The sequence below is a fragment of the Xenopus laevis genome, chromosome 9_10L, assembly GCF_017654675.1.
Source record: "Xenopus laevis strain J_2021 chromosome 9_10L, Xenopus_laevis_v10.1, whole genome shotgun sequence".
NCBI classification, from domain to species: domain Eukaryota; kingdom Metazoa; phylum Chordata; class Amphibia; order Anura; family Pipidae; genus Xenopus; species Xenopus laevis.
This window is the reverse complement of record NC_054387.1, coordinates 82,522,893-82,549,378: the sequence shown is the minus strand read 5'-3', so window position 1 is coordinate 82,549,378 and position 26,486 is coordinate 82,522,893. Positions and strand designations below refer to the sequence as shown.

Genomic DNA, 26,486 nt, shown 5'->3' with positions numbered 1-26,486 from the left:
TGGCATTTTACACCCTTGTGCAGGAGGATTTTCTTGACTTGACTGTGGCAGTGAAGGGCATGTGCAGTCTGGAGGAGTCTCTGTGTAGCATGTATTTGGAAGAGGAGCAATTTGATGGAGATAATTTGTACAGATGTGGGAGCTGTGCCAAGCTTGTTCCTGCAACCAAGGTACTTGGTATCTCTACTGAAGTTTGATTTATATCTTGACAACATTTGTCTGCTTAATAAGACAACTGTAATTTCTCTTCCAGCTTCTTGGGGGACACAGGAGCTACAGGTTATAGCTTCTACCGCTAGGAGGAAAGACACTAGAATCAAAAGTCTTGATCTCCTCCCACATCAGCTATAACCCCAGGCGGAGACTAACTTATTTAAATTTTTCTAGTGTCCTCTGGAGGTATGGACATGGCATTAGCAGGCCTACACGCAAGACACAAGATCATTGTCTACGGTCCCGGACTAGCCGGGACACCAGGGGATGTTTTCTTAAACTATGTAGGTAGCGCAATCCAGACTTCCCCCTATCATTGGATCCCTTCCAGGGCTGTAAGAGGCATCCAGCGCGGGCCACCTAGCGTTCCCTGCTCCTCCCCAAGCAGCTGATGGCTAGCAGGAAGGAGGGTATGCGTCAACAGGGTTTACCACACAGGTAGCAATCATGGTAAGTGAGGTGCGGCTTTCATTCCGTGCGCTGCACCCTGCTGTAAACCTGTTGGTTCCCAGACATCCCCACGTTGGGCACCCATCCCCGGGCTGTACCGCAGACCCATGGCCGCGACCGGCAGTTCGGATTCCCTCTTACAGATTTGCCTATACGTCCTTGTGCGCTGTTTCACACCACTCTCCCTCATTGGCTGGAGCACAGAAGGTACTCCCAAGGCACAGTTTCTGGCACAATACCTCAGCCACCCGTCCGTTTCGGTCCTCTTCACAACGAGACCGCAGGCAGGTAGGACATAGAACCAACTCGCCGCACTCAGATCCCAGGCGCACCATGGCTGAAGAGGTTGTGATGGGTTGTTTCACAGATTTCCTCCACATAGGTAAAATTTTTGGCATGCACCAAGTTCTGCAAGAGATTACCAGTGGGGCACAAAGACCCCCTGTGCAATAAATGCCATCCCAGTGAGGCCCCTTCCGTACCCATTCCAGGTACTTCTGCCACTGGGGAGACTGCACCGTGGCTGGCTCCACATACACAGCTAGGGACACCCCTAGCCCCATACCAACAGCCCCTACAATCTGTTCCCAGGCTGTCCCTGCTGGGCAGTCCAATTGTCTGACGGCATCCCAAGACTGGCTAATTCCCTGAACAAACTGATTGCCAATTAGACACACCCAAACCTAAATCTCACAAGCGTCATGCACCCCCCCTCATCTGAAGAGGAGAGTGACCACCCTTCCTTACCAGGCTCTATTGCACCCAACCAATCCCTAAGTGAGGGAGCATTATCTGAGGAACAGGAACCGTTAGAATCCCATCACTTCTCTTCTGAGGCAGTAGATACCCTCATTTCCTCTGTACTAGAGAAATTAAATCTAATTGACCCAGGGGCAAACACAGAACAAAAGAAGGTGTCCTGGTATTTCCTTCTCATAACCAGCTGTACTCCATTATCCAAACCGAGTGGGATTCTCCAGAACGGCGTTTTCCAGCCGACCAGAAGGTTCCAACGCTTATACCTCTTTTCTACAGGCACCAATTGACAAATGGGCCACAGCTCCTTCAGTAGACGCACCAGTCTCTCGCCTGTCCAAAAATACCACCCTACCAGTATCAGATGTGTCCTCCTTCAAGGACAAGAAACTAGAAGTAATCCTTCACTCCCCGCCTCAGGTGGGGCATTGCGGGCTATCTTCGCTTCTGCCTAGGTCACCAGAGCAGTGCAAGCATGGTTGGACTCCCTAGTAGACAGCCTGTCAGGCGCCCCATGCCAGAAGATGGCACAGCTGGCTCACCAGATCGAAGACGCCAGTGCCTATATCTGTGGGGCAACCCTGGACGTAGCACAACTCACTAGCAGAGTCTCAGCACTATCCATAGCTGCCAGTCGTTCCCTCTGGTTAAAACTATGGTCCGCAGACCTATCATCTAAAAAAAAATCACTCACATACATTCCCTTCAAAGCAAGCCTACTATTCTGCCCTGAACTAGACAAGATTATCAGTCAGGCAACAGGCGGCAAGAGCACCCTTTTGCCACAGAGCAAGAACCGCTCCTCCTTACGCAGGAGACGATTTTTCTGTGCCAGAACCAGGCCATCCAAGGCACTGCTCAGTTTTCCACCTTCAGATCTAAGTATCCACCAAAACACAGGCAAGGCTGGGGCTTGCATAGAGTCTGGGCCCCTGGGTCCACGAGGTGGTATCTCGGGGCCGAGATACCACCTGAAATTTTCCCAACTCCTACCCCACGGCTTCTTCATATCTAGGATACCCAAGGACCCACTTCGCGCAAAGTCCTTCCTAACAGTTATCCAAGACATGTTGGAATCAGCCGTCGTCACTCACGTTCCCGACTCTGAGAGATTCCGCAGGTTCTATTCAAATTTGTTCATGCTTCCCAAAAAGGATGGGTCCCTCAGGCCTATCCTAGATCTCAAGCACCTGAACAAAATCATCCGCACAGCCAAATTCAAGATGGAATCCCTCCGTTTAGTCATAGCCACCATGACTTGGGATGAGTAATTCACGGCATTGGACATCGGACACCTACCTCCACGTCCCCTTTCCCCTCCTCATCGCAGATTCTTGAGATTTGCTTTCCAAAATTGACATTTCCAATTCACCTCCCTGCCTTTCGGGCTACCCCCAGGGTATTCACCAAACTCATGGTGGTACCTTCTGCAATGATCTGATCCAGGGCGATTTCTATCACACCCTACCTGGACGATCCGATTAAGGCACCCACCTACCATCTAGTGTCAACCCACCTGCAGCTTGTGATGACACTTCTGCAGTAGTTCAGTTGGAAGATCAACCTGCAAAAATCTTCGCTCATTCCGTGCCAGCTGTAGTGTGCTACATGTCAGTGCGTCTGACATCACTATTCTGCATCTTGACAATTAATCAATGGAGCAAGCCGGCAACTTGCCAATCATTCATTGATTCACCATTATGCCAATCATAGCATGTCGTCATCGGCTCACCAAGACTTGTCACCCCACAGTCCATTTTTGCATGTAAGTTCTGGGCTCCATGGTGGCAACAATAGAGGTGGTGCCCTATGCCCAATTTCAATTGAGGGAACACCAGTGTAAAATTCTATCCCGGTGTCACATGGGTCAAAGCCTACTACAACGAATGCCCTTGTCATCACAAACCAGGTCCTCGCTGGCGTGGTGGCTGGTGGAGAGACATCTGACCAAGGGAAAACCCCTCGCCGACCCGATCAGGTGAGTACTGACCACGGATGCCAGTTATATCAGGCTGGGGAGCAGTATTCGAGAGACAGATGGCACAGGAGCTCTGGTCAACAGAAGAGACCTCTCTTCCCATAAACATACTAGAACTTTGCGCTATTCGCGAGTCCTTTCCCACTGACAGAACAATCTGAGGGGACATCCAGTCAAGGTTCAATCAGAGTATGCCAAGGCTGTGGCATACATAATTCACCAAGGAGCCCCCGGCAGTCTACATTCCCAGGGTCGACAATTGGGAAGCCTACTAACTCAGCTGGCAGACAATAGATCCAGGGGAATGGTTCCTAGATGACAAAATCATTTGCAGGCTTTTGGGAACTCTCAGAGATCAACCTAACGGCAACCCGGCTAAACTACTAGGTTTCCCGGACATGGCCCATGCAAGGGACCCACGAGTGGAGTCTGTGGACGCAATGACAACACGCCGGTCATTCCAACTGCCATACATATTCCCCCCCCCCTCTTCCCATGCTTCCCAGAGGAAGATAAGGAGGGAATGGGTAAGGACAATCCTTATTGCCCCTTATTGGCTCACGTCAAACCTGGTTCTTAGACTTGACTTGATTGCCATGACACAGGAGCCCTGGACTCTTCCCTGGATTTCAGATCTGCTATCCCAGGGCCCAGCTCGACATCCGTGGCTTCCGCTCCTGAATTTGATAGCCTGGCTGTTGAAGCCCTGATTCTGTGGGAAAAAGGTTTTTCCCACCCGGTCATCAAAACGCTCATGGCTGCCCGTAAACTGGTCTCATCACAAACCTACCATAGGGTGTGGAAGCATACTCGAACTGGTGTCAACACAACCAGATTCCTTTCTGGGAGCTCTCTGTTCCATCCATACTTGAGTTCCTCCAGGCTGGCCAAGACAAGGGACTCGCATTGGGGTCCATCAAGGCGCTGGTTTAAACTCTTTCAGTACTTTTCCAAGAACGCCTGGCCCTCCACCCGGACACCAAGATCTTCATCCAGGGGGGCCACCCAGGTTCCCTTGTCCCCCGTGGGATCTCAACCTTGTACTTCGAGCACTTCAGGAACCTCCAATCGAACCTCTTTCCTCAGTGTACCTTACCTGGCTGACGTGGACAACCGTTTTTCTGTTTGCAATATCCTCGGCAAGACGACTTGTCTGAACTTGTTGCTCTTTCCTGCAGATCCCCATTTCTCTTTTTCCACATCGACAAGGCAGTATTCCGCATGGCTTCCACCTTTCTCCCCAAGGTGGTCTCAAAGTACCACATCAACCAAGAAATAACCATCCCGTCCTTCTGTCCCAAGCCTCATAATCAGAAGGAAGTCGCTCTCCATTCTCTGGATGCGATTCGTACTCTAAAGTATTACGTTTCCAGAACAGAAGGCATCCGCAAGTCTGAGACACTGTTTGTCATTCTGTTGGGCCCTCATCAGGGACAACCTTCTTTCAGAACCACCATAGCAAGGTCGATCAAGAAATCCATCCGCTAAGAGTACGGGCACACACCACCTGATCAGTTAGTACCTCCTGGGCATTCCGGAACCTCGGCAGACCAGATATGCATTCATTCGCCAAATTCTACAAATTCGATGTTCTTGCAGCATCAGACGCACACTTTGGCAGGAAGGCCTAAATCAAAAATGCTTACGGCTCTGCTTCCTGCCCACTTTTCTTTTTTCATGGGGGACAGCTTTGGTCTGTCCTCGTAGTTGAGGACCTGAGTCCCCCAAGTAGCTGCAAGAGAAAAGGTGATTTTGTGTTACTCACGGTTAAATCCCTGTCTCTTCAGTCTCTTGCAGGACACGACTTTCCCTCCCTTGGAAGCAACAGTCTTCACTACACCTTCAGCCATCCTTATACATAGTTGAGTTTTATTGTACCGTTTGTTCATACTCCTTTTTTGGTATTAAAATGAAATCAGTTAGTCACCCGCCTGGGGTTTGTCAAGACCCAAGGGCTCTGGTTGGGATTTACGGACCAAGGAGGAAGCAGCAGGCACCAAACACAGGTCGCGGTAGTCAAGGGGTTGAGACGTTAGCGAAGTCAAGTTCAGGCATGGTTCAGTTCAGGCAGCAAGTATTCTTAGTAAGCAGGCCGATGTCAGGAAATCAGAATCAAACAGTAGAGTAACGCACCCAGGAATACACAAATAGAACCTATAATCGGGCATCTATTTAAGGAGGATTTGCACGCCAAAATGGACGTGCTGACATTGCGTGTTGATGCCGCAGGTTTTGACGCGTGATTTGCAAGACATTTTGACGCGTGATTTGCAAGACGATGTGCACGTTTTGACACCATGCGGCAAAGCAACGCAATGTGTGCGGCCCCTGTCACCACCATCTTGCCTCTGGTGCCGAAGAGGAAAGGAGCACCACAGGGCGCTACTTATAGGGTTATAGCCGATGTGGGAAGAGACTTGATTCTAGTGTCCTGCCTCCTAATGGTAAAAGATATAACCTGTAGTTCCTGTGTCCCTGAGACTGAAGAGAAAGGGATTTAATGTTGAGTAACACAAAATCCTTTTTACAGGGAAAAAATCATGTATTATTATATATTTTAAACAACAAATATGCATGTGACACGTATCCAAAGCATAGCTAAAAATCTGGATTCTTATAATTACATCTGTTTTCTTTTTGTTTATCCCAGTCTGCCAAGTTGGGGAAACTACCACCTTTCCTCACGATATCTCTTCTGAGGTTTAACTTTGACTTTGTAAAGTGTGAGCGCTATAAGGAAACCGCACGGTACACTTTTCCCACCCGCCTCAACATCCGGCCCTTTTGTGAGCAGGTTTGAGTGGTTTTACCTTTAAGGTTGTTTGGTGTGGGGTAGATGTGGTATTCCATTGACTTGAAGTTCCTTGCTTGAAGGACTGGTTGTTTGTGATATGCATCTCTCTGCTTTATTGCCCGGTTTGCTCAAACAATTTTTTACTGTTTTCCTTAGTGATGCACAGAAATTGTCTGCTACAAACAGCTAAAGCAAAATAAGAATGAAGCTAATGGCAAAAATGGGATTTTAACCATTGCTGCTGTCTGGCAGAAAACAGCAGCACTTCTTCCTGTGACCACTTGTAATAGTAATCAATGAAAAGTCATACGTCCATACAAAAATTCTCAGTTGATCAGGCAGTCAAAATGCCCATGTGCCAAAAGCTTTAAAGTAAAGCAGACTCAGCTTCTTTCTACAGAGGAATTTAACCTTAAAGGGGATCTATAATATGCTGATTGTGTGTAAATATTTGCTACCAGATCCACTTCTAAATCTAACACGTTTTAATAAAATAAGTTCTACATTTAGTGGTTGTGTTTGTTTATTGTATGCATGTTAACTACATATTGGTACCTACATAACAACTAGGTACCTAAACTGTTCAAAAGCCAGACAAGATGAGTGGATTAGCTCTTATGAAGAGGTGGGGCTTGCAGGTGAATGGGGCAGTGTTTAGGTGCATCATAGGTCGTTCTTTTTCTTTTTTTTTGCCATAATTGGGGTGGGTTAGGGATTTTTTTTTAATTGAATCCCATATTACTTATTACTTCCTTCCAGGAGGCCCATGGGATAGTGGGCTTATAATTGGGCCCCCCAGGGGGTGGGCCTTGCTACCTTAATAGTATGGAGCCCATGATCGGTTATGGCAGTCATTTATGCATATTTAATAACATACGTTTTAGATATAAACACTGATATAGTAAAAATACTTGCATAAAATCAGCAGGACACATCATTTAAATAATATTCAGTATGGCGTTGATTGTGGTCTTCTAGGACAATTTGCAGCTGGTCTTTTTTTAAAAAAAAACTTTTATATTGTTTTTGTTTACATGAGCTATTACAAGGTAACTTGATAATCACCATCTCTACGTCTCTCTCATATGCCTTGATCCGCAGCTTTCAAGTTAAATCTTCCAACTAGCTCTTCTGGTCACTAAATAAAGAAATCAGATACAGGTATGGAACCTGTTATCCAGAATGCTCGTGACCTGGGGTTTCCCAGATAATGGATCTTTCCATAATTTGGATTGTCATACCTTAAGTCTAGTATACAATCATGTAAACATTAAGTTAACCCAATAGGCTACTGTTTTAATATAACAGAGAAAAAGGAATATATTTTTGAAAATTTTAATTATTTGGATAAAATGAAGTCTATGGGAGACAGCCTTTCTGTAATTCTGAGCTTACTGGATAACGGCTTTCCGGATAACGGATCCTATAACTGTATTTGTTTAAACAGCAGACTGGGGGATGAAATACAAACCAATTAAAAAATCATATTAGCTATAATAATGTAGTTTAACTACCCTAGTGTTGCTGTCCCTAGCAAACTTACAAATAAAAATTAAAGATCAGTTTGCAGAGTTGCTTGAAATTTGATGTGTGTTCTCTTTCTCTGCTATACACTACCCTTTATTTGTTTTCCCTATCACTCCCTACCTCTATTCACCTCTGCTCAGGTCTGTGGGTTGTAGCTTCATGCCTTCTGACCGTTCTCTTAATTGTCTTCCTTTTAGCATTTCCTAGAAGACTCTGTATATGCCTACGAGCTCTTTTCCGTTATCATACACAAGGGTGGCTGTTATGGGGGTCATTATCATGCATATATTCGAGATGTTGATGAGCTGGGGCATTGGGGACTCAAGGTGAGCATGACTTTAGATAATGAGAAATATTTATTATTGTAAAATATATTTGTTATGGGTAGATTTGTGGGAAGCCACAAAGGTCCGAGCCTAGGGTGGCAAAGGGGTAGCATGCCCACAACCTATTGCAGTGATTATTCAGTGTCAGGGAGAAGCGACTATCTATTAACTTAAAGGGGTTGTTCACTTTTGAGATAACGTTTAGTATGATGTAGAGACAGATATTCTGAGACAATTTGCAATTTGTTTTCATTTTTTATTATTGAAGGTTTTTGAGTTATTTTTCAGCTTTTTATTCAGCAGCTCTTCAATTTGCATTTTAAGCAATCTGGAAACTAGGGTCCAAATTACCTTAGGAACCATGCATTGATTTGAATAAGGGACTGTAATATGAATAGAGGGCCTGAATAGAAGGTTCAGTAATAAAAAGTAACAATAACAATACATTTGTAGCCTTACAGAGCATTTGTTTTTTTAGAAGGGAGTTGGCGACGCCCATTTGAAAGATGCAAAGAGTTATATATAACTATATATAACTATAAAAAAAAAATAATGAAACCCAATTGAAAAGTTGCTTAGAATTGGCTGTTCTATAACCTTAAAGGTGAACCTCCCCTTTAATTAAAGTTCAAAAAAGGCAAACTCTCAAATTAGTGCTTGCAAATGAAAGTTCAATTAGGGGATTAGGTAGAGGCCCTGGCCTAGCCACTCACCAGTAATATACAATTTGAAAAAGATTGACGCCAATACCTTGTCTGCTGCACATGGTGGGTTCCGCATTGCCCTTTCCTATTGACGTCATTGAGGAAGGGCCATGCGGTCCTGAAACGTTTGATCACTGTGAAGTGTCATGAGCACCATGGAATAAAGATTGGGAACCCCCCATTTGCTCTCAAATTAGTCCTTTGTTGACATCACCATTATCAACATGATTTATTGAAACAGTGCCAGCAAGTTACACAGGGCTTTACAATAATTTACAACAAATGGGTCTTACAATAATTTAACAAACACATCTTACAGAAAAGAAATAGCTTAGAAGGGTGTTTGTTTATGGGAAATCTGGTTTACTGTACTTTTGTTAATTAGTGGCTACTGTTTTTATATTTTCTGTGTGTTCTATTTAGGAGGAGGCTAAAAAGACTACGCCAGCTCAGGAGTCTGAGAATAAACAAGATTGCCCAATAGTTGCTCTTGCTTCCATCATAGCAGAGGTACACTTTTTTATCTGATAGCTTATCTTATTAGCACATTTGAATAAATAATAAAATATACTTGATAATTGTTTGTTTCCCATTTTTCTTTTAGCTTTTTTCCCTATTGACATCAAGCATCATTTTTACCAGTCGGCCAGTAGCAGCTCTCTGAACATTCTTTTAAATTTTTTCCTGATTCCAAACACATAAATACAAGGTTTCTGTAGATCTGTGTGGTGTTCAGATTATGCTTACTTCTTTTGCAGGCTGGGGCTGATAAAATGGTGGCAGTCGACCAGCTGGGACAGAAGCTATTGGAGTACATGGGAACATCTTGGAACAAGACTTATCGCAAGCAGTATGGAGCCATTCATAAGGTAAGGTGTAAAGCTTTAAATCCAGTGTAGGCTTTACTGTCATTGAGGTGACAGGGCATTATAGCAGTAAGGCAGCATTACATGGGAATTGTTTTTCTGAATATTTTCTTTCTGCATTATTCTATGCTCAGAACTACATGTCTAAAATTCTGTTTATATGCTTTCTTCATTACGTCATCTGTTTTCACAGTTCCTTCGGAGCCATCCCTCCGTTTTCCAAATCAGTTCAGATGGTTCCCTTGTAGGTTTGGCACACAGTGTTCCAGATGCAATAGACTCTAATCCACAGACTTCTAGGCCAGGTACTCCAGAGAAATCTCAAGCTCCATCCAGAAGTGGTAGTCACTGGTTTGACTTTAATGACTCCAAAGTGGAACCTATATGTGAGAAGGATATTGAAAAGCAATTCCAGGGCAAGGAATCGGCATATATGCTCTTTTATCGCAAATGTCAGTTGAATAGACCACCAGAAGGTAAGGACATATTGCATGTACTAAATTAATTTTTTATTTGTCCTTTCCAATTTTCTGTTTTCTTACAAACTGCATGGGTTTTTTTTTGGTTTTTCTCTTTTTTTTAGCTAAAGGCAATGCTCGGTTTGGAGTCACAGAGTACATTCTGAATGAGATGGACCAAGCAAATATCAAGCTTCAGATAAAAAGGTAGGTCTAGCCAGTCTCTATTTTAAGCCTAACACTGAATACAGCTTGGTACATTTGCCTTCCATTTTCACACAGAAATACAAGCTTGTTTGTCATGTGATCTTACATGGATGTGCATTAAAGTCTTTCTCTATATCTATGTCTACATCTTTTCACCCTGCTTCATAGAATAACACTAAACCCCATCTTATTCTGTATGGATATTCACACTCATGCAGAGCCTATTTATCATGCAAACTCTTACTTATAGAGTTGCATGCTAAATCAGTTAATAAAGACAGCATGCTGATGTTTCTACACAGAACGGAATCAGACTTAGAGCTCAACCGCATCGATCTTCGTCTCCATCTGTCTTCTCATTACCAGTATGAGAATGGTGCCCTCCATCCAACTCTTCCCCAAAATAACTGCGCACTGAAAATTGCTATAGACCGCAGGGGAACTGTAGAAAATCTGAAGCAAATAACTTTTCAGGTAAGTTAAATATTGTTATTCTTTATATATCACCAGAACATTCTGAAGCTCTTTTTTATTTTTGTTTTAACAATAAAAAGGCAAACTATAGTGAGAAATAGAAAGAAAAGAGAAAGTAACAGATAGGTGAGCCATGTTCATTTAGAACATTTGTTACACTGACCAGGGCTGCCATCAAAGGGGACAAGTGTCCCGGGCCCAGACATGAAGGGGGGCCGGCAGTGCTGCAGTTTCGAAAGAGCCGGGCCCCCCTTGCCAGCGCAAACAGCCGAAAATGCGGAAGTGCCAAAAAGACCGAAGTCACGAAAATAGCCGAAGTCCCGAAGCGCTGAAAAGACCTGAAGTCACGAAAACAGCCGAAGTCACGAAAACATCTGAAATTGAAGTCCTGAAGTGGCGAAAAGACCCGAAGTCACGAAAACAGCCAGAATTGAAGTCCTGAAGCGGCGAAAAGACCCAAAGTCACAAAAGGAAGCGAAGTTGAAATCCTGAAGCCACGAGTTCAATTCTACTGAACACCAATTTGTGGTTTGTTTTTTTTAATCCCCTGGCCACCAATGTATTATTTTTAATATTCTATAGGTCCCTGCCTCCAATGGTCATTTAACTTGTAAGGGGGTCCTGGCGCCTATGGTTTTTTTTTAAAATATTTTTTTGGGTCCCCAATTTTTTGAACTTGTAAAGGGGGCCCTGGCGCCAATGTTTTTTTTAAAAAACATTTTGGGGCCCCAATTTTTTTACTTGTAAGGGGGACCCTGGCACCAATGCTTTTTAAAAAAAACTTTTATGGGCAGCCCTGGCACCAATGTTTTTTTTTAACTTATAAGGGGGCCCTGACCATCAATAGCTTTTTATAAGTGTGGGGGGGGTTACTTTTTTAGCGCTGATGTCTGTGTGGTCTTTTAACTGAGATGTGAAATGGTCGAGGCTTGGGTGCCAGGGTGGGTGTGGCCCAGGGGGCCCAAAAATGTTGTACGGGGCCCGTGATTTCTAATGGTGGCCCTGACACTGACTAATAAGCTCAATCTTTGGTTTGAGACAAGTGTCTAGTATTGCATCAAATTGGTGCCATAGGTTTACATTTTAGCTGGATAGTTGTCTTGAAATAGAATAAAAATTGCAGGTAATAAAGTGTGGAGTACTGTTTCATACCCAAACTGCCATTTATGCCCAACAGAGATCATCTGAGTGAATGCTTGTAAGAGCAATAAGTTCAGAAAATGCAGTCTGAGAGCAGTAGAGCCAATGCTCCTTGTGCCCTGGCACTAAATCTAATGTTTGTGTATATAGTTTAGAGAATATATATGGGGTCCAGCAACAAAGTGATAGTGGGAGCACTTACCGGTACACAGCCAAGCTTCTGCGTGCTGCAATATGTTAAAAAAGTCAAAGTTTATTATAAATCCATTAAAAATCACAGCAGCATCTCTCCTGTGGGGCTGCCCGCTTAATGCCTTTCGTGACTCACTGCCTCTTCAACAGTGTTTTAGGCCTATCTTCTAATGCAGGAAGCATGACCACAGTGAAGGATTTATAGCAAGGTCTGTTAGTTTTGCCCTGAATATAGTCTGCTATTACTTCCATGCAGTTTTGTATTAGAATTTTTTTTTTTACTCTTGGTTTTTGCAATGAAACAAATTCTGAGCAACGGAAAATACATAGTAAACAAATAAATGAGATTTTTGTTTCTTTTCTTCTGTCAGTTACAATATGTGCAGGTATTGGACATTTTTGCAGAAATAATCCAACTGAGATCCAGCAGTAAGACTGTAAATGCTTATTTTCTTGGGTATTGTCTTGAATTTATGTCTCTAGTTACTTGATGAATCTGTGGAAGGACAAGTTCTGAGTATTGCTAGAGTTCTTCCCGCTGGACTACACATCTTCCAGGATCTGATTGGTAAGTCAGTTCTCCGCTTAGTTAAGGAGACATTCTAAAACAATTAATAGATATATTCTAATTCTGTAACTAAAAGCACTGAAACGGTTTTTGTTTTTTTTTGCTCTGTAAAACTTTTGTTTTTTCAGCCTTGCTATGAATGCTGGATGCTAAGATAGAATAGATAAAGGGTGAAATTAAGTATTTTTTTTTTTTTAACCATAACTACTACTACATTGAATTTCTGAGTTGCCGCATTACATATCATTTTTACGTAAAGTTCATTAGCAAGTTTGATGGTGGGTACAAGGTCAAAGGTTATGCATATATTTGTAGAAAGGACTAGCAGTCAAAATAAACTTTTATGCGATTTATTGCATATCGCACTCTACCAGCATTTCTGACCCAATTGTGACATAATAAAGGATCTCATAAGAAGCAAAACATCAGATGCACTGTGATTTGCAATAAAAATAAGGCTTTTTATTCATGATATAAGTAAAGTCGCTACTTCCTTTTACTTGCCTGATGGAAGATTGTGTCAATTGAGTTGTGCCTGCTCAACAGATATTCAGTTTATTTGGAGGGCTAATATTTACTATATATATATATATATATATATATATATATATATATATATATATATATATATATATATATATATATATATATATATATATATATATATATATGGATGGATAAAAAAAAATATATATATATATATATATTTTTTTTATATATATAAAAAGGAGTCGGCACTCTCGATACTTAGTTCAAATGTGCCTGGGTGCAGTGTCCAAAATATAGAATATCTATCACACAGAGAAGGTCCGCACTCTCAGGACTTAAATAAAAATGTTAAAAAACGTTAGACATTCAATAAAACATTTTTATTTAAGTCCTGAGAGTGCAGACCTTCTCTGTGTGATATATACACATATTTCTTATATGTATATACGCAAATACTGATTGAATCTCCCCAGCAAATAAGGGACCAGTTCTTCAGTTCTTCTTCCCTGAATTCTTCTCAAGCAGTGTGTGCAATTTCTCTTGTAGTTTATAGCTGCAGGTGCCACCCTACTAGCCAAACTGTATATGTAGTTAGGTTTATTATACTGTAGCAACTGTAGTAACTATCCCATCCTTGATAGCAGACATTACCAATGCAGTTGGAAAGCTGGATTAAGGAAATGACTTTGCATTGTCTGTTGTGTGTTGTCAGCATCCACATTGCACCCCCTCCCTTCTATTGCTATTGTCACCCTACATTTCTAGTTCTCTCTCAGATGCCAAGATGGATCTGGTCACTGCAGGAATTACAGATGGAAGTGACATCTTTGTGTGGGATGGAAAGCAGGTGAGAAATATATATATTTGGATCATGTTTTCTACCCTGCTCACAGGGGCACCCAGTTATAACTATGTTTATGTACAGAAGAACTGAATTAGTCTTGATAGCTCTTATGTTTCCCTGTAGTGTATTTAGACTAAGGGATACATTATTCATACAATAATTATTAGTTTCCCCAATATTTATTCCACAGTAAAACTAATGGATAGTTTACATAATTCCGTTTGCATTTGCATCATTTTCGTTTTGGTTATTGATTTTGTATATCCACTTCATAATTATTTTATCTTTAGTGAAATGTATTGTTTTTTTCATTTAGCTTGGGGGTGTATTGATTCACAGTGGAGAAGAGTTCGCTCCAGTCCTCCTCACCATCCTACGCCCAGTCCTGCAAACAAATTCTTCAGCGCGGTATAGTGAAAGTCAAAGAGTGTTCACATCATGTGCCCATTTAAAACACATACAGGAAGAACTTGCTGGTCCCACCCACAAGGAGTCGGTATTGTGCTTCCCTTCGACGGACAATAGTGAGCAGTGGAGTTTCTATTCCTCTGAAGATTCAACCAAGAGCCTGAAACAACTGGGACTAAGAGATGGCAGCTCTGTTCTCTTGTTTGATACACGTGATGATGGGTGAGTGAATTTGGAATACCCACAAATAATAAGTCATTTATAGAAAAGTCCAACCAAGGTATAAAAATAGTATAGTATAAAAGAAAATACACATTACCCATTACACACATTACATTTTGCGTGACATACATCTAATGTTCCTCAAACTACCATTGGCAGTAAGTAATACAGCAGTGGTGTTGGGACAACAACAGAATCAATTGAGGTAGTTTGTCAGCCAGTATTGTCACTCTGAGATCTCTGGCAGACATCCTTCAGCAATCTAGATTCTCTGGCTGAACTGGACTCACAATAGGCGCAGTCTCTCTTTTTTGATGTTGAGCCCTTACTGAAATTAAAATGTTGATGCTCGTGCTCTTTCACTCCTACAGGGAAGCATTTTTCGCAGCAGAAAGACATTCATCAAAAGACTCAATGCAGAATTTCCTCATGGTGCAGGACTGGTGCAGACAGCAAGATGAGAAAGAGACGGTTACGATTGTTATAGCCCCCAACGCTGTAAGTCACACTGTAAGCATGCAGTTTTGTTCCTGTGCAAGTCTTGGCTTTACATTGTGTTTTGCTGAGCTATGTTTCATTAATTATCACAAGATACATCCACTAGAAAATGTGGTTTCAAATCTCTTGAAAATATCCCTTTTTCTAAGCAGGTTTCTCTGCATGTTTGCTGGAGCAATCTCTATGCCATGTTGTTTGTCTGCAATGCAATACAGAAAAGGATATTTTGTGCACACATTATTGTATGAATTTATACTATTAAAGTAAAATATATTTTCTCTGTCGTCTCAGGGGGACACAGGGAGCAATGGGGTTAGGCTCCATTCCCCAGAGACAGGACACTTGAATATTCATTTTAAGTGGGCGTGGCCATTACTCTTAACCCCACACACCATACACTCCCAAATAGTTTTTCAGGTGTCCTGCTCACGGGAGGATGGACATGCAAGAGAGAGTATCTACAGTCTCTTATGTGCAATGCATGCATCATTGGAATGCATACTGCGTTCCAGCAGCCATTTTGTTTGCAGGCTTTTAAGCGGCTGAAAGTGCAGAAGGGGACCCGGGCTTTTAGACGGTGAACTCTGCACACCTACCTCCCAGAATCCTCCGGAATCGTTGGAACAGATCGGGGGATCTGAATTTAGGGAGTTATAGATCCGTCATTCTTTGGATGCCTGGGTTAACGAAATTGTTAGGGAAGGATATCACCTGGACTTTGTAACCAGTGCACCCAGGAGGTTTCTGATGTCCAGGGTTCCAGAAGGACACAAGCCTTTTTAGATTGCGTGGAAAAGATGGAGAGAACCTGAGTAATTGTTCTCGTACCACTTGCAGAGAGGTTCGCAGTTTTTTACTCAAATCTGTTCATAGTCTCAAAGAAAGACAGTTCAGTCAGACCAGTGCTCGACCTTAAGGGTCTCAACAAATTAATTTGATCAGTGTGGTTCAAGATGAAAACGTGCTCAGTGATCCGAGGGATGGGGCAGGGATGTCTTTAGACTTCAAGGACACATATCTCCATGTTCCAATAAGGCCCCCACATCATCGCTACCTCTGCTTTGCCTTTTCGAACTATTCGATCTGCCGTTCGGACTATCATCCCCTCCCACGGTATTTACCAAGTTGATGGCGGTGACAGCAGCCACACTGAGACTACAAGGGATCTCTGTGACACCTTACCTGGATGATCTCCTTCTCAAGGCTAGATCGGAAGTGAGGGCCAAAGAGGATCTGAATAGGGCGATTTTACTCCATCAGGACTTCGGGTGGACTGGTCGAAGTCCAACCTGAGTCCCAGTCACAGGATGACATTCCTAGGGTTGGACTGGACACAACTACACAGACTGTAAGCCTGCCCCGGGACAAACAGAGCAGAATCAGAGATCAAGTCAGCTCTTTATTCGGCAACCACAAAATGACAGTACACAGGGCAATGCAGGTACTGGGAACAATGGTGTCTGCCATAGAGGCAGTTCCATTTGCACATCTCCGCCCACTTCAAGCCAGCATCCTAGCAACATGGAAAAGGGGGATCGTTGTCTCGACCTCTGTCCTTACCCCAAACGATAAAGGAGGCACTACAGTGGTGGATGAGACTGAATATCCTAGCCATGGGCCAGTCATGGGCAACCCCGGAGTGAAATGTGATGTCCACAGATGCCAGCCTCCAAGGCTAGGGTGCAATATGGGAACATCGGTCTGTGTAAGGTCAATGGTCTCCCAAGGAGTGAACACAATAAACACACTAGAACAAAGAGCGGTAAAACTAGCGCTAGCTCAATGGATGCAGCTGCTCAGAGGAAAGCCAGGATGCATCCAGAGGGACAATGCCACCACAATGGCATAAATAATCTGGTCGGGAGGTACACGAAGTCAAGCAGCACTGGCAGAGGCCAGATCACTGGGGACAACCAAGCATAGATCTAATGACATCCAGATCCAATCACAAGGTAACAAGATTTTTCGCTCCCGAAACCCATTAGCAGCAGGGGCAGATGCCATGACACCGCGTTGGCAATTCGACCTAGCATACTTCTATCCCCCACTACCAATGTTACGACGAATACTGTCATTTTCTCCATTGTCGGCTTGGGGGACACAGGAACAGTGGGGTATAGCTGGTACCACTAGGAGGCAGGACACAAAAATAGAAAAAATAGAACTAGTTCCTCACATGCTGGCTATACACCCCAGCAGGCAGAGCCCAGTTCAGTTTATTGCTGTGTCCTTAGGAGGTTAGGAAGTGCTTATATCATGCAATCAGCTTATGTCAACAGGAGAGGCTCAGGACCCCTAAATTGAGTAGATGGTCTCTGCCTGTCATCTCCCAACGTGGGATGGTCTCTGGGGGTTTTAAGTGTGTGCATCCGCCACCAATCACCCAGTCACTGAACCTCTCCATTACCCTACAGGAGAAGAGTCCGACTGGTCAGATGACAAGGAGGGAGCTAAAAACCGCAGTACATAAGTGTGCAGCTCGCTCCCAAACTCCTTGTTGCGGGGAACGTTGATAGAGGTTTAGGATGGCAGAGGGGAGCGAGGAGTGAGCACCTCCCCCTTACGCCTCCTACACTTAGAGGTGCGGTTCACAGCATGCTTTAAGGGTGCATTGTTATAGACAAGCAGAAGGCGAGCCAGCTTGTATTTGACGCCAAAAAATTTTCTTACTTGCACGTCTCTCCAGCTTGTGCGAAACATGAAGCTTGTCACCATCCTTGTTCAAGCACTTCCTGCCTGCTCAAAATCCAACCCGGTTGGCTCCAATAGTCTCGCACCAGTCAAGGGGACGGATCCGCGTGCAAGGTCGACTGCAGCCACTATTCAGCAGGTTCACTCCAGGTTTCCCGTTCTTCTCCTGCTCCCTGACTCCTTTCACCCCCTGCTGCAGGTGGGACGCAGTGCAACTCTTTTAAGGGAGAGAGTTTTCTCTCATAGGTTGTTTAGGCCTACCAGGTATTTACTTTACAATGTCTGAAGGGGCTAGTGATGGGCTTTTTTCTGATTTCTGAAGGGGCAAGTGATGGGCTTTTTTCTAGAGGAGCCACATCAGCATCAATAACATTTTTATCTTGTGCCAAATATTGCAAATGTTTACAGGCCATAAGGAACCTATATGTTCTGCTTGTAAGTCCACTGCTATTGGTTCAGAACCCCCAGAAACTGCCCCTTCGCAGGTGCCACAGGCTTCCCAAGGGAGTAAAGGGGACAACCCCCTACATTCTTCTCCATCTGATGCACAATATATTCCGCAGTGGGCATCACAGCTGGCAACAGAAATTCCAAGGTTAGCTCAATCCTTGGACAAACTCCTATCCCTCCTTGAAAACCCTAAGGCCAAAACCCACAAACGGAGAGCCCCACTCTATTCTACAGAGGAGGAGAGTGACGTTGCCTACCGGAACCTGTCACCACCCCCTTCAGACCCCGTTCTATCAGAGGGCGAACTGTCCCAGAGTGACCAGGAGGATGAGGAGTCCCCACCAAATTCTTCAGATGCCGTAGACCTCTTTGGGGTCATCTAACTCACTATTCAAGAGACACAGCAAGGTGTCCCCAGTTTTCCCCTCTCGTTCTCAACTAGATCAGATAATTCAGCAAGAGTGGGACAAGCCCGAAAGACGTTTTCAAGCTAACCCAGAGGTTCCTCAAAAAACACCCTTTTCGTGCAGAGTCTGCGGATAGGTGGTCCTCACCAGCCTCAGTTGATGCTTTGGTATCACGGCTTTCCAGGAATACTGCCTTACCAGTTCCCGATGCCTCGTCCTTCAAAGATGCTATGGATAAGAAACTGGAGGGCCTACTGTGATCAGCCTTTTCAGCGTCAGGCACATCTCTTCGCCAAGCCCTTGCCACGGCATGGGTTAGCAGAGCCATCCAATCCTGGTCAAAGTCTCTTCTTGACACTATCCAATCTGGGGCCCCCACACTATGAACTGACAATGCTGACTTCACAGATCAAGGATGCAAACAACTACAAATGTGAAGCATCCCTAGACACCGTCCAGGTGATATGCCGAACGCCTACATTGACGGTCGCCGCCCTGCCGTTCATTTTGGCTAAAACTATGGTCAGCAGGCAACTCTTCCGAGAAGTCACTAAGTTCCATCCCATTCAAGGGGAAGCTACTATTTGGACCTGATCTGGATAAAATCAAAAGCCAAGTGACAGGTGGCAAGAGCACCATACTGCTGCAACCAAGTGCACAAACTTCCTTTCGCAGAGGAAAGTTTTTGTTGGGGCCCACAAAGCAAAACTCCAGAGCTTCCCCCCTTTGCCATTTGAACTTGGGGAGAGGTCATTGAGTGGGCAGATCCTCCTGGCAGGGTCGCATCCCTTTACTAAAACCACAGACAAGACCACCTCAGCATGACGGCCCTCCGTCAGGCCAGAGGGCCATAGGGGGGAGATTATGTCACTTCACGACATCCTGGCTCTCTCTCATACAGGACCCCTGGGTGCACGAGATTGTGACTCTAGGCTACCACCTGGAGTTTTCCGCCATCCCTCCCCGATGCTTCTTTATGTCCAGACTTCCTCAGGAGCCGACCAAACACAAGGCCTTCCAGATCGTGATCTACAATCTGCTCCAAACCAAGGTGATCTTTCCAGTCCCATCCAGAGAACGGTTCAGAGGGTACTATTCAAACCTTTTTGTAGTCCCCAAGAAGGACGGTTCCTATTGTCCAGTACTGGATCTCAAGGAGTCTGAAATGTGTCCGTCCATGTGGGGTCAAGATGGACTGCCTTCGTTCCCTCATCGCAGCAATGTCCCCGGCGAATTCCAAGTATCTTTCGACACGAAGGATGCGTACCTACATGTTCCCATTTTCCCTCCCTGAGTGTATGCTGTGTGGAGTTAAGCCTAATGGCCACACCCCCTTAAATTTAATATTCAAGTGTCCTGCCTCTGGGGGATGGAGCTTAACCCCATTGTTACTTGTGTCCTCCTTTCGACAGATTTAACTATGAGTATGAAAAATCTTGGTTTTTTACCAGTTTTGGGAAGGATATTGTTTCTTTTTACCACTCCTGCCATTGTTTTATTTGCTATAAAGTTAATTTATAAAGTGCTAGCATACTCTGCAGCATTTGCAAAAATGGCTTTTTCCCCATATGCATTTTAATTTCTCTCACTTTGTTTTGCCTTTTTTAGACTGTACAAGATATCCGTGTGAAGGCTGTTGAATTGCTGCAGCTAGAGGAAGATTGTAGTAAGAGTTTTATCAACTGTACTAAGTATCCCATCTGGCAGAGTGGCAAATAGTCCATCTTCACCAATTGTACTGTATCCCACTGCTAAATGAGCGTTTTGTTTTTTTCTGGTATTTATTTTTTTAGCACAAGCTGATTATGCAGTGCTCAATCCTTTCAAAAACACAGGAGCCCTGTTTTCCTTTTAGCTTTTTAGTAGAATTTTGGATACTGGATCAGAAATTTAGTACAGGTATGGAGTTCATGATCTAGGTACACATTATCCACAAAGCTCCAAAATCGAAAAGGCCTTCTCCCATAGAATTATTAGTGAGTTCTGGGTGTTGTAGCTGGAAGGCCGCAGAATGGACACTGCTATTATATACACTAGATCACACATTTTATTTAGTTAATATATTTTCCTTATGGGGAGAAAATGTCCCCTTTACCATACACTGAAAGTGACCCTGCTACTATAGTATACTGCAGAAAGTGCCACCTCCACATAATCAGCTGTGACTAGAGTTGCCTTTATATTATATTGCTCTCTCATCCCCTTCCTCTTTCTCTCTTGTTGTGTTTGAGCACATAGTATATTGCTTATTTAATATCAAACTGTTTCTAAACTGGTACAAAAATCCAGATTTTCCTTCCATTTTTTTGCAGAAAAATATGACACTTGCTTAAGACCCCTAAACAAAAAAGAGAAGCTACTTCCCCCAGGTGAGACACTAAGGCACATTTCTTATTAGACTGGGGTGTCTAAATCTATTAACTTCAAGGTCTAATGTTAAACTATCTAGAGTGACAATAACCTTGTATAGTGGGGTAAGAGGAACAAGGCTAGACTCACTCACTTTCTTTATTCTTTTCCCTATTTTAGTGCCAGAAAGCCTCACTGTGCAGGAGGCAGAACTGAAATATGGATGTACCCTAGGGCTCTGCAAAGGAAAAGCCCCCAGCTCCTCCGAGGTGAGCGTTACGAATATTAATACAGAAGAACCCCCCATTTTACCTTTTTTTAAGGGGACCATAAAAAAATGGTGTAAGATCCGGAAAAATGTATAATCAGGCACATGTATTAAGCATTACATATTGGTGGGACCTCAAAAAATCAATGTGAAATGCAGGAAAACTAAAATTCAGTGGGTGTAAAATTGAGGTTTCACTGTAATCCCACACTGTCGGCCTCTATGATCTATCACTACATATCTGAGCAAAAGGATATCTGCGTTTCATTACCTGTGTTTCAGACACTTTTGCTATAGAGCACAAGGGGATTCAGTGACAGGCAGACAGTGGTGTTTTACTGCCACTGTTACTGCTACAAAGAATCATTTATCTTAGGTCAGATTGCAACAGATCACACACCAGGAACTCTTTCCCAGATTTGATAAACTAAAACAGGTCTAAACCATTGTCTATCAGAGAATGGAATCTGGAGCCTGCCAAGATGGAAGGCACTATTGGTCTGTGTATTGCCACCTTTAGAGTACATAACTGTAATATAAATGTGCATTATAGAGATAACACTAAACATTACATACAACACACAAATTAAGAAAGGTATAATACACAAAACATTATGTTCTATAGGTCATGCATTAGTGCTGGAAATACCAAATAATAATTATAGTGGAGGTACGGAACTTTATGTTGGACATATGGGGGATGATTTAGGATTAATGTTAATGTATGCTGGCAAAATAAAGCCATGTTCCTTAATACCATTATTCTATCTTTTCTCATAGTCAGCTTGGGGGACACAGGGACCTTGGGTATAGCTAGTACCACTAGGAGGCAGGACACAACCATAAAACAAAACTGACTCCTCCTTCACTGGCTATACCCCCAGCAGGCGGAGCTTAGGTCAGTTTGAGTTGTGTCCTCAGGAGGTTAGGACTTTTTTTGTTTTTTGCTTACTCTAAGTCAGCTAAGCTGACACCAGGGGCACTGCAAACCCTTTACACTGCGTAAAGGCTCTTACTGGCATCCCCCAACGTGGGAGCCTGTCTCCGGGGTCATCTTGTGCTCTGGCACAGACCATCCAGCCCATCTGACGTCTCCTTTCCCTTGCAGGAGGAGCAGAGCTGGCCGGCAGACAAGGAGAGTGTTTGATCCACTGGGCCTGAGGTAAGTAACAATCCTCAGCCCCTTTCCCTCCTCTCCCAGGCACGACAATCCTATAGACTGCCTCCTAGTCTCCCTAGCCCCTGGAGGGGCCTATCCTGACTGGGTATTTGCGAGCGCTTACTTTTAGTGGCGCCCTTACTCTCTCTGTCCCTGCTGTTTTTACTTCATGGGGCAGTATAACGGGAAGCGGCTTAGTTTTTTCCCCAGTCAGGCTGACACGCTTCCCCTATACGCATCTGAGGCGCGCTTGTCCTGCGCGACTCAGTACTTCGCCATTACACGCTCAAAGTTGGCGCGCCGCATACAGTGCCTGGCAGGGAAACCTTAAGTTGCGCATGCGCGCGCAACTCAGGCAGTGACGCCACACGCGTCTCCTCCCCTCTCTACGTGCCGCCATTTTGGTTTCACTGCACGGATTCGCGCGCTTCTCTCTGCCTTCTCTTCTGCAGCAGGAATAGCAGCACAGGGTCACAGGGATCGACTTAGTTCCTTCCAGGGACACAGAACCAGGCTACTCCTCCTTCCCTGCTATATCATCTACAGGTTAGCGTGTAGCTCTCTATCCCCTGGGGGGTGTTAGTGTTGCCATTAGCTCTTACGCTACCCCTGGCATTTGTTATATCTACACCATGTCTGATGGGCCAAGTGAGGGCCTTTTTTCCAGGGCAGCAGTCTCTGCAAATGTTAAATATTTGGCTTGTGCCAAATGCCGCAAACGGCTGCCCTCGGGGCATAAGGATCCCTTATGTGCTAAATGTAGGCCACAGGTGGCCGAACCTCCAGTACCTACTCCACCCACGGTGAACCAGGCTACTCAAGGGGAATCCGCAGTTCCTAACAGCCCAGTCTCCCCGCCTAGAGGGCACTCCACTCCTGAATGGGCTGCCCAATTAGCCACTGGAATTCCTATCCTAGCTCAGTCTCTGGACAAGCTACTTTCTCGCCTAGATAATCCTAGACCTAGGTCTTCCAAACGCAGAGCCCCATCTCCCTCTGAAGACGAGAGCGACACTCCCCCCAGGCACCATTCCCCCATTCTGCCAGACTCTGGGGATGAGGACCGCTCGGATGGTCAACTGTCATCCAGTTCAGAACATGATGACGAGGAATCACCTAAGCTCTCCTCGGAATCTGTGGACTCATTGATTTCTTCTGTTCTGGAAACTCTCCACCTCCAGGAGGCGGAGACCTCTGCTGAGTCCTCAAACACCCTATTCAAACGTCATAGTAAGACATCTCTGGCTTTTCCCTCGCATTCTCAGCTTGACCAGATTATCCAGCAGGAATGGGACAAACCGGAAAGACGGTTTCAAGCCAACCGTCGCTTTTTAAAGCTGTATCCTTTTCCGGCTGACCTCACAGAAAAATGGTCATCTCCCCCATCCGTTGATGCTCCTGTTTCTCGACTCTCAAAAAACACCGCCCTACCTGTCCCTGATGCCTCCTCCTTCAAGGACTCGATGGACAAGAAGGTGGAGAGCCTATTACGCTCTGTTTTTTCCGCATCTGGTTTTTCCCTTCGCCCTGTTATTGCCACAGCATGGGTCAGCCGGGCCATCCAATCCTGGTCCGATACCCTCCTTACCGCGATCGAGGACGGAGTTCCGCGTCACGAACTTTCCCAACTAGCTTCCCAAATCAAAGAAGCCAATGACTATATCTGCGAAGCTTCACTGGATGCTACTCAAGTCATCAGCAGATCATCAGCTCTTGCTGTAGCAGCTCGAAGATCTCTTTGGATGAAGTTATGGTCTGCCGACCTCTCCTCCAAGAAGTCACTTACTTCCATTCCATTCAAGGGTAAGCTTCTTTTTGGGCCCGATCTCGACAAGCTCATCAGCCAGGCTACGGGTGGCAAAAGCACTCTGCTGCCTCAACCGAAAGCTCGTCCACCTTTCCGGAGGGGAAAGTTTTTTCGTGGCCCCCAATCCAAAAACTCACGTTCGTCGCCGCCCAGACACTCCTTTGCAAACAGAGGGCGTTTCGGAAACAAACCACGATCTTCCTGGCAAACCCGAAAACACACCTCAAAAACCACAGATAAGAATACCTCAGCATGACGTCGTGCTCCCAGGAGGAGCACCTGTGGGGGGAAGACTAAAACGCTTTGCACACACGTGGGTCACGCTCATCCAAGATTCGTGGATTCACGAGGTCGTTACTCGGGGCTATCACCTAGAGTTTTCAGCTCCTCCTCCTCACCGGTTTTTTATGTCTGGTCTTCCCCGAGAGCCAAACAAGCAATCCGCATTTCAAGATGTCATTTCCAGCCTTCTCCTCGCGGAAGTCATCATTCCCGTGCCTCCTGCGGAGCGATTCCAGGGCTTCTATTCAAACCTTTTCGTAGTCCCCAAAAGGGATGGCTCAGTCCGCCCCATCCTAGACCTAAAGGAACTGAACAAATTTATCCGACCCAGGAGGTTCAAGATGGAATCCCTAAGGTCTGTCATCGCGGCGATGTCTCCAGGACATTTTCTCATGTCCCTCGACATAAAGGACGCCTATTTACACGTTCCCGTTTTTCCTCCACATCAGAAGTATCTGCGGTTTGCCTTCCAGAATCGTCATTTCCAATTCACAAGTCTGCCCTTCGGTCTCACCTCGGCCCCTCGGGTCTTCACAAAAATCATGGCCGCAGCCACAGCAGACATTCGCAGTGCAGGGGTCAACATCACTCCCTACCTCGACGACCTATTGATCAAGGCACCCTCCATTCAAGAGGCTCAGCGATCTCTTCAGATCTCCATGTCCAAGCTTCAAAATCTCGGGTGGGTGCTAAATCTAACCAAGTCCTCACTGGTTCCCAGCCAGTCCATGAACTTCCTCGGAATGATGTTCAACACACATTCACAAACGATATCTCTCCCCCCGGAGAAGGTCGTCCATCTTCAAAGTCTGGTGAGGACTCTCCTCCAGAAACCACGCCATACAGTAAGATTCTGCATGAAAGTTCTGGGAGTCATGGTCTCCACAATAGAGGCGGTTCCATTTGCCCAGTTCCATCTCCGGGAGCTCCAGTGGAACATCCTATCCTCTTGGAAACGGAAATCTCTACATCAGGAGATCCTACTGTCTCGTCCAACAAGGTCCTCCCTCCTCTGGTGGTTGCAATCCGCTCACCTCACCACCGGAAAACGTCTCGGAGACCCTTGCTGGCGCGTTCTGACTACGGACGCGAGCCTTTTCGGGTGGGGTGCAGTTCTCGAGGGCAAGACCACTCAAGGTCAGTGGAACCAGAACGAACGGCATCTACAGATCAACCTGCTCGAGATTCGGGCAATCCGTCTCGGTCTACTACACTGGCAGCACATCCTCAAGGGCCAGGCAGTGAAGGTTCAGTCGGACAACTCGACAGCGGTGGCCTACATCAACCACCAGGGAGGCACAAGAAGCAGAAGCGCGTTATCCGAGATAAAACTCATATTTCAATGGGCCGAAGCTCAGCAAGTCCACCTGTCAGCCATTTACATTCCGGGCTTGCTGAATTGGGAAGTGGACTACCTCAGCCGCCAGTCGCTGGATCCGGGCGAGTGGTCTCTAAAGGACGACGTTTTTCAAGCGATAACGACACGGTGGGGTACCCCCGAGGTGGACCTCATGGCAACCAGGCACAACAGAAAGGTGCCGGCATTCATTGCCCGCTACAGGGATCCTCTGGCTCTACAAGCCGACGCCATAACAGCTCCGTGGCCTTTTCATCTGGCGTACGCTTTCCCTCCTCTGCCGCTCATTCCCATAACCATCAGGAAAGTGCAACGGGAAAAGACCACCCTCATCCTGATAGCACCAAGATGGCCTCGACGTTCTTGGTTCTCGGATCTACTTCATCTGTCTGTGGCGGACCCATGGACACTCCCTCCGAGTCCAGACCTTCTCACGCAAGGGCCAATCCTCCATCCAAACTCGGCAAGTCTCAATTTGACGGCATGGCTCTTGAGACCCGCATTCTAGTACAGAAGGGTTTTTCCAGGGCCGTTGCCCACACCATGTGTGCTGCGCGAAAGCCAGTTTCAGCCAGGGCATACCATCGAGTTTGGTCTACCTA

The 26,486-nt window shown here is 45.1% G+C and overlaps 1 protein-coding gene across 5 annotated transcripts in view; it reads left to right on the top strand.

The window, feature by feature from the left end:
- usp40.L (ubiquitin specific peptidase 40 L homeolog) overlaps positions 1-26,486 on the top strand; it is a 53,491-nt gene that overhangs the window by 11,569 nt on the left and 15,436 nt on the right. For 3 of the 5 annotated variants that reach the window (XM_041577302.1, XM_041577301.1, XM_018236047.2), the window contains exons 6-20: positions 24-170; positions 6,048-6,191; positions 7,916-8,044; positions 9,172-9,258; positions 9,507-9,617; positions 9,808-10,090; positions 10,198-10,279; positions 10,582-10,753; positions 12,569-12,653; positions 13,919-13,989; positions 14,303-14,616; positions 14,988-15,114; positions 20,271-20,328; positions 20,975-21,031; positions 21,192-21,280. In XM_041577302.1, the coding sequence (XP_041433236.1) occupies positions 24-170; positions 6,048-6,191; positions 7,916-8,044; positions 9,172-9,258; positions 9,507-9,617; positions 9,808-10,090; positions 10,198-10,279; positions 10,582-10,753; positions 12,569-12,653; positions 13,919-13,989; positions 14,303-14,616; positions 14,988-15,114; positions 20,271-20,328; positions 20,975-21,031; positions 21,192-21,280 (1,956 nt within the window). Of the gene's footprint in view, positions 1-23; positions 171-5,854; positions 5,900-6,047; positions 6,192-7,915; positions 8,045-9,171; positions 9,259-9,506; positions 9,618-9,807; positions 10,091-10,197; positions 10,280-10,581; positions 10,754-12,568; positions 12,654-13,918; positions 13,990-14,302; positions 14,617-14,987; positions 15,115-20,270; positions 20,329-20,974; positions 21,032-21,191; positions 21,281-26,486 lie in introns of those variants that run through there. The other 2 variants (XM_041577305.1, XM_041577303.1) reach the window with 2 other exon arrangements.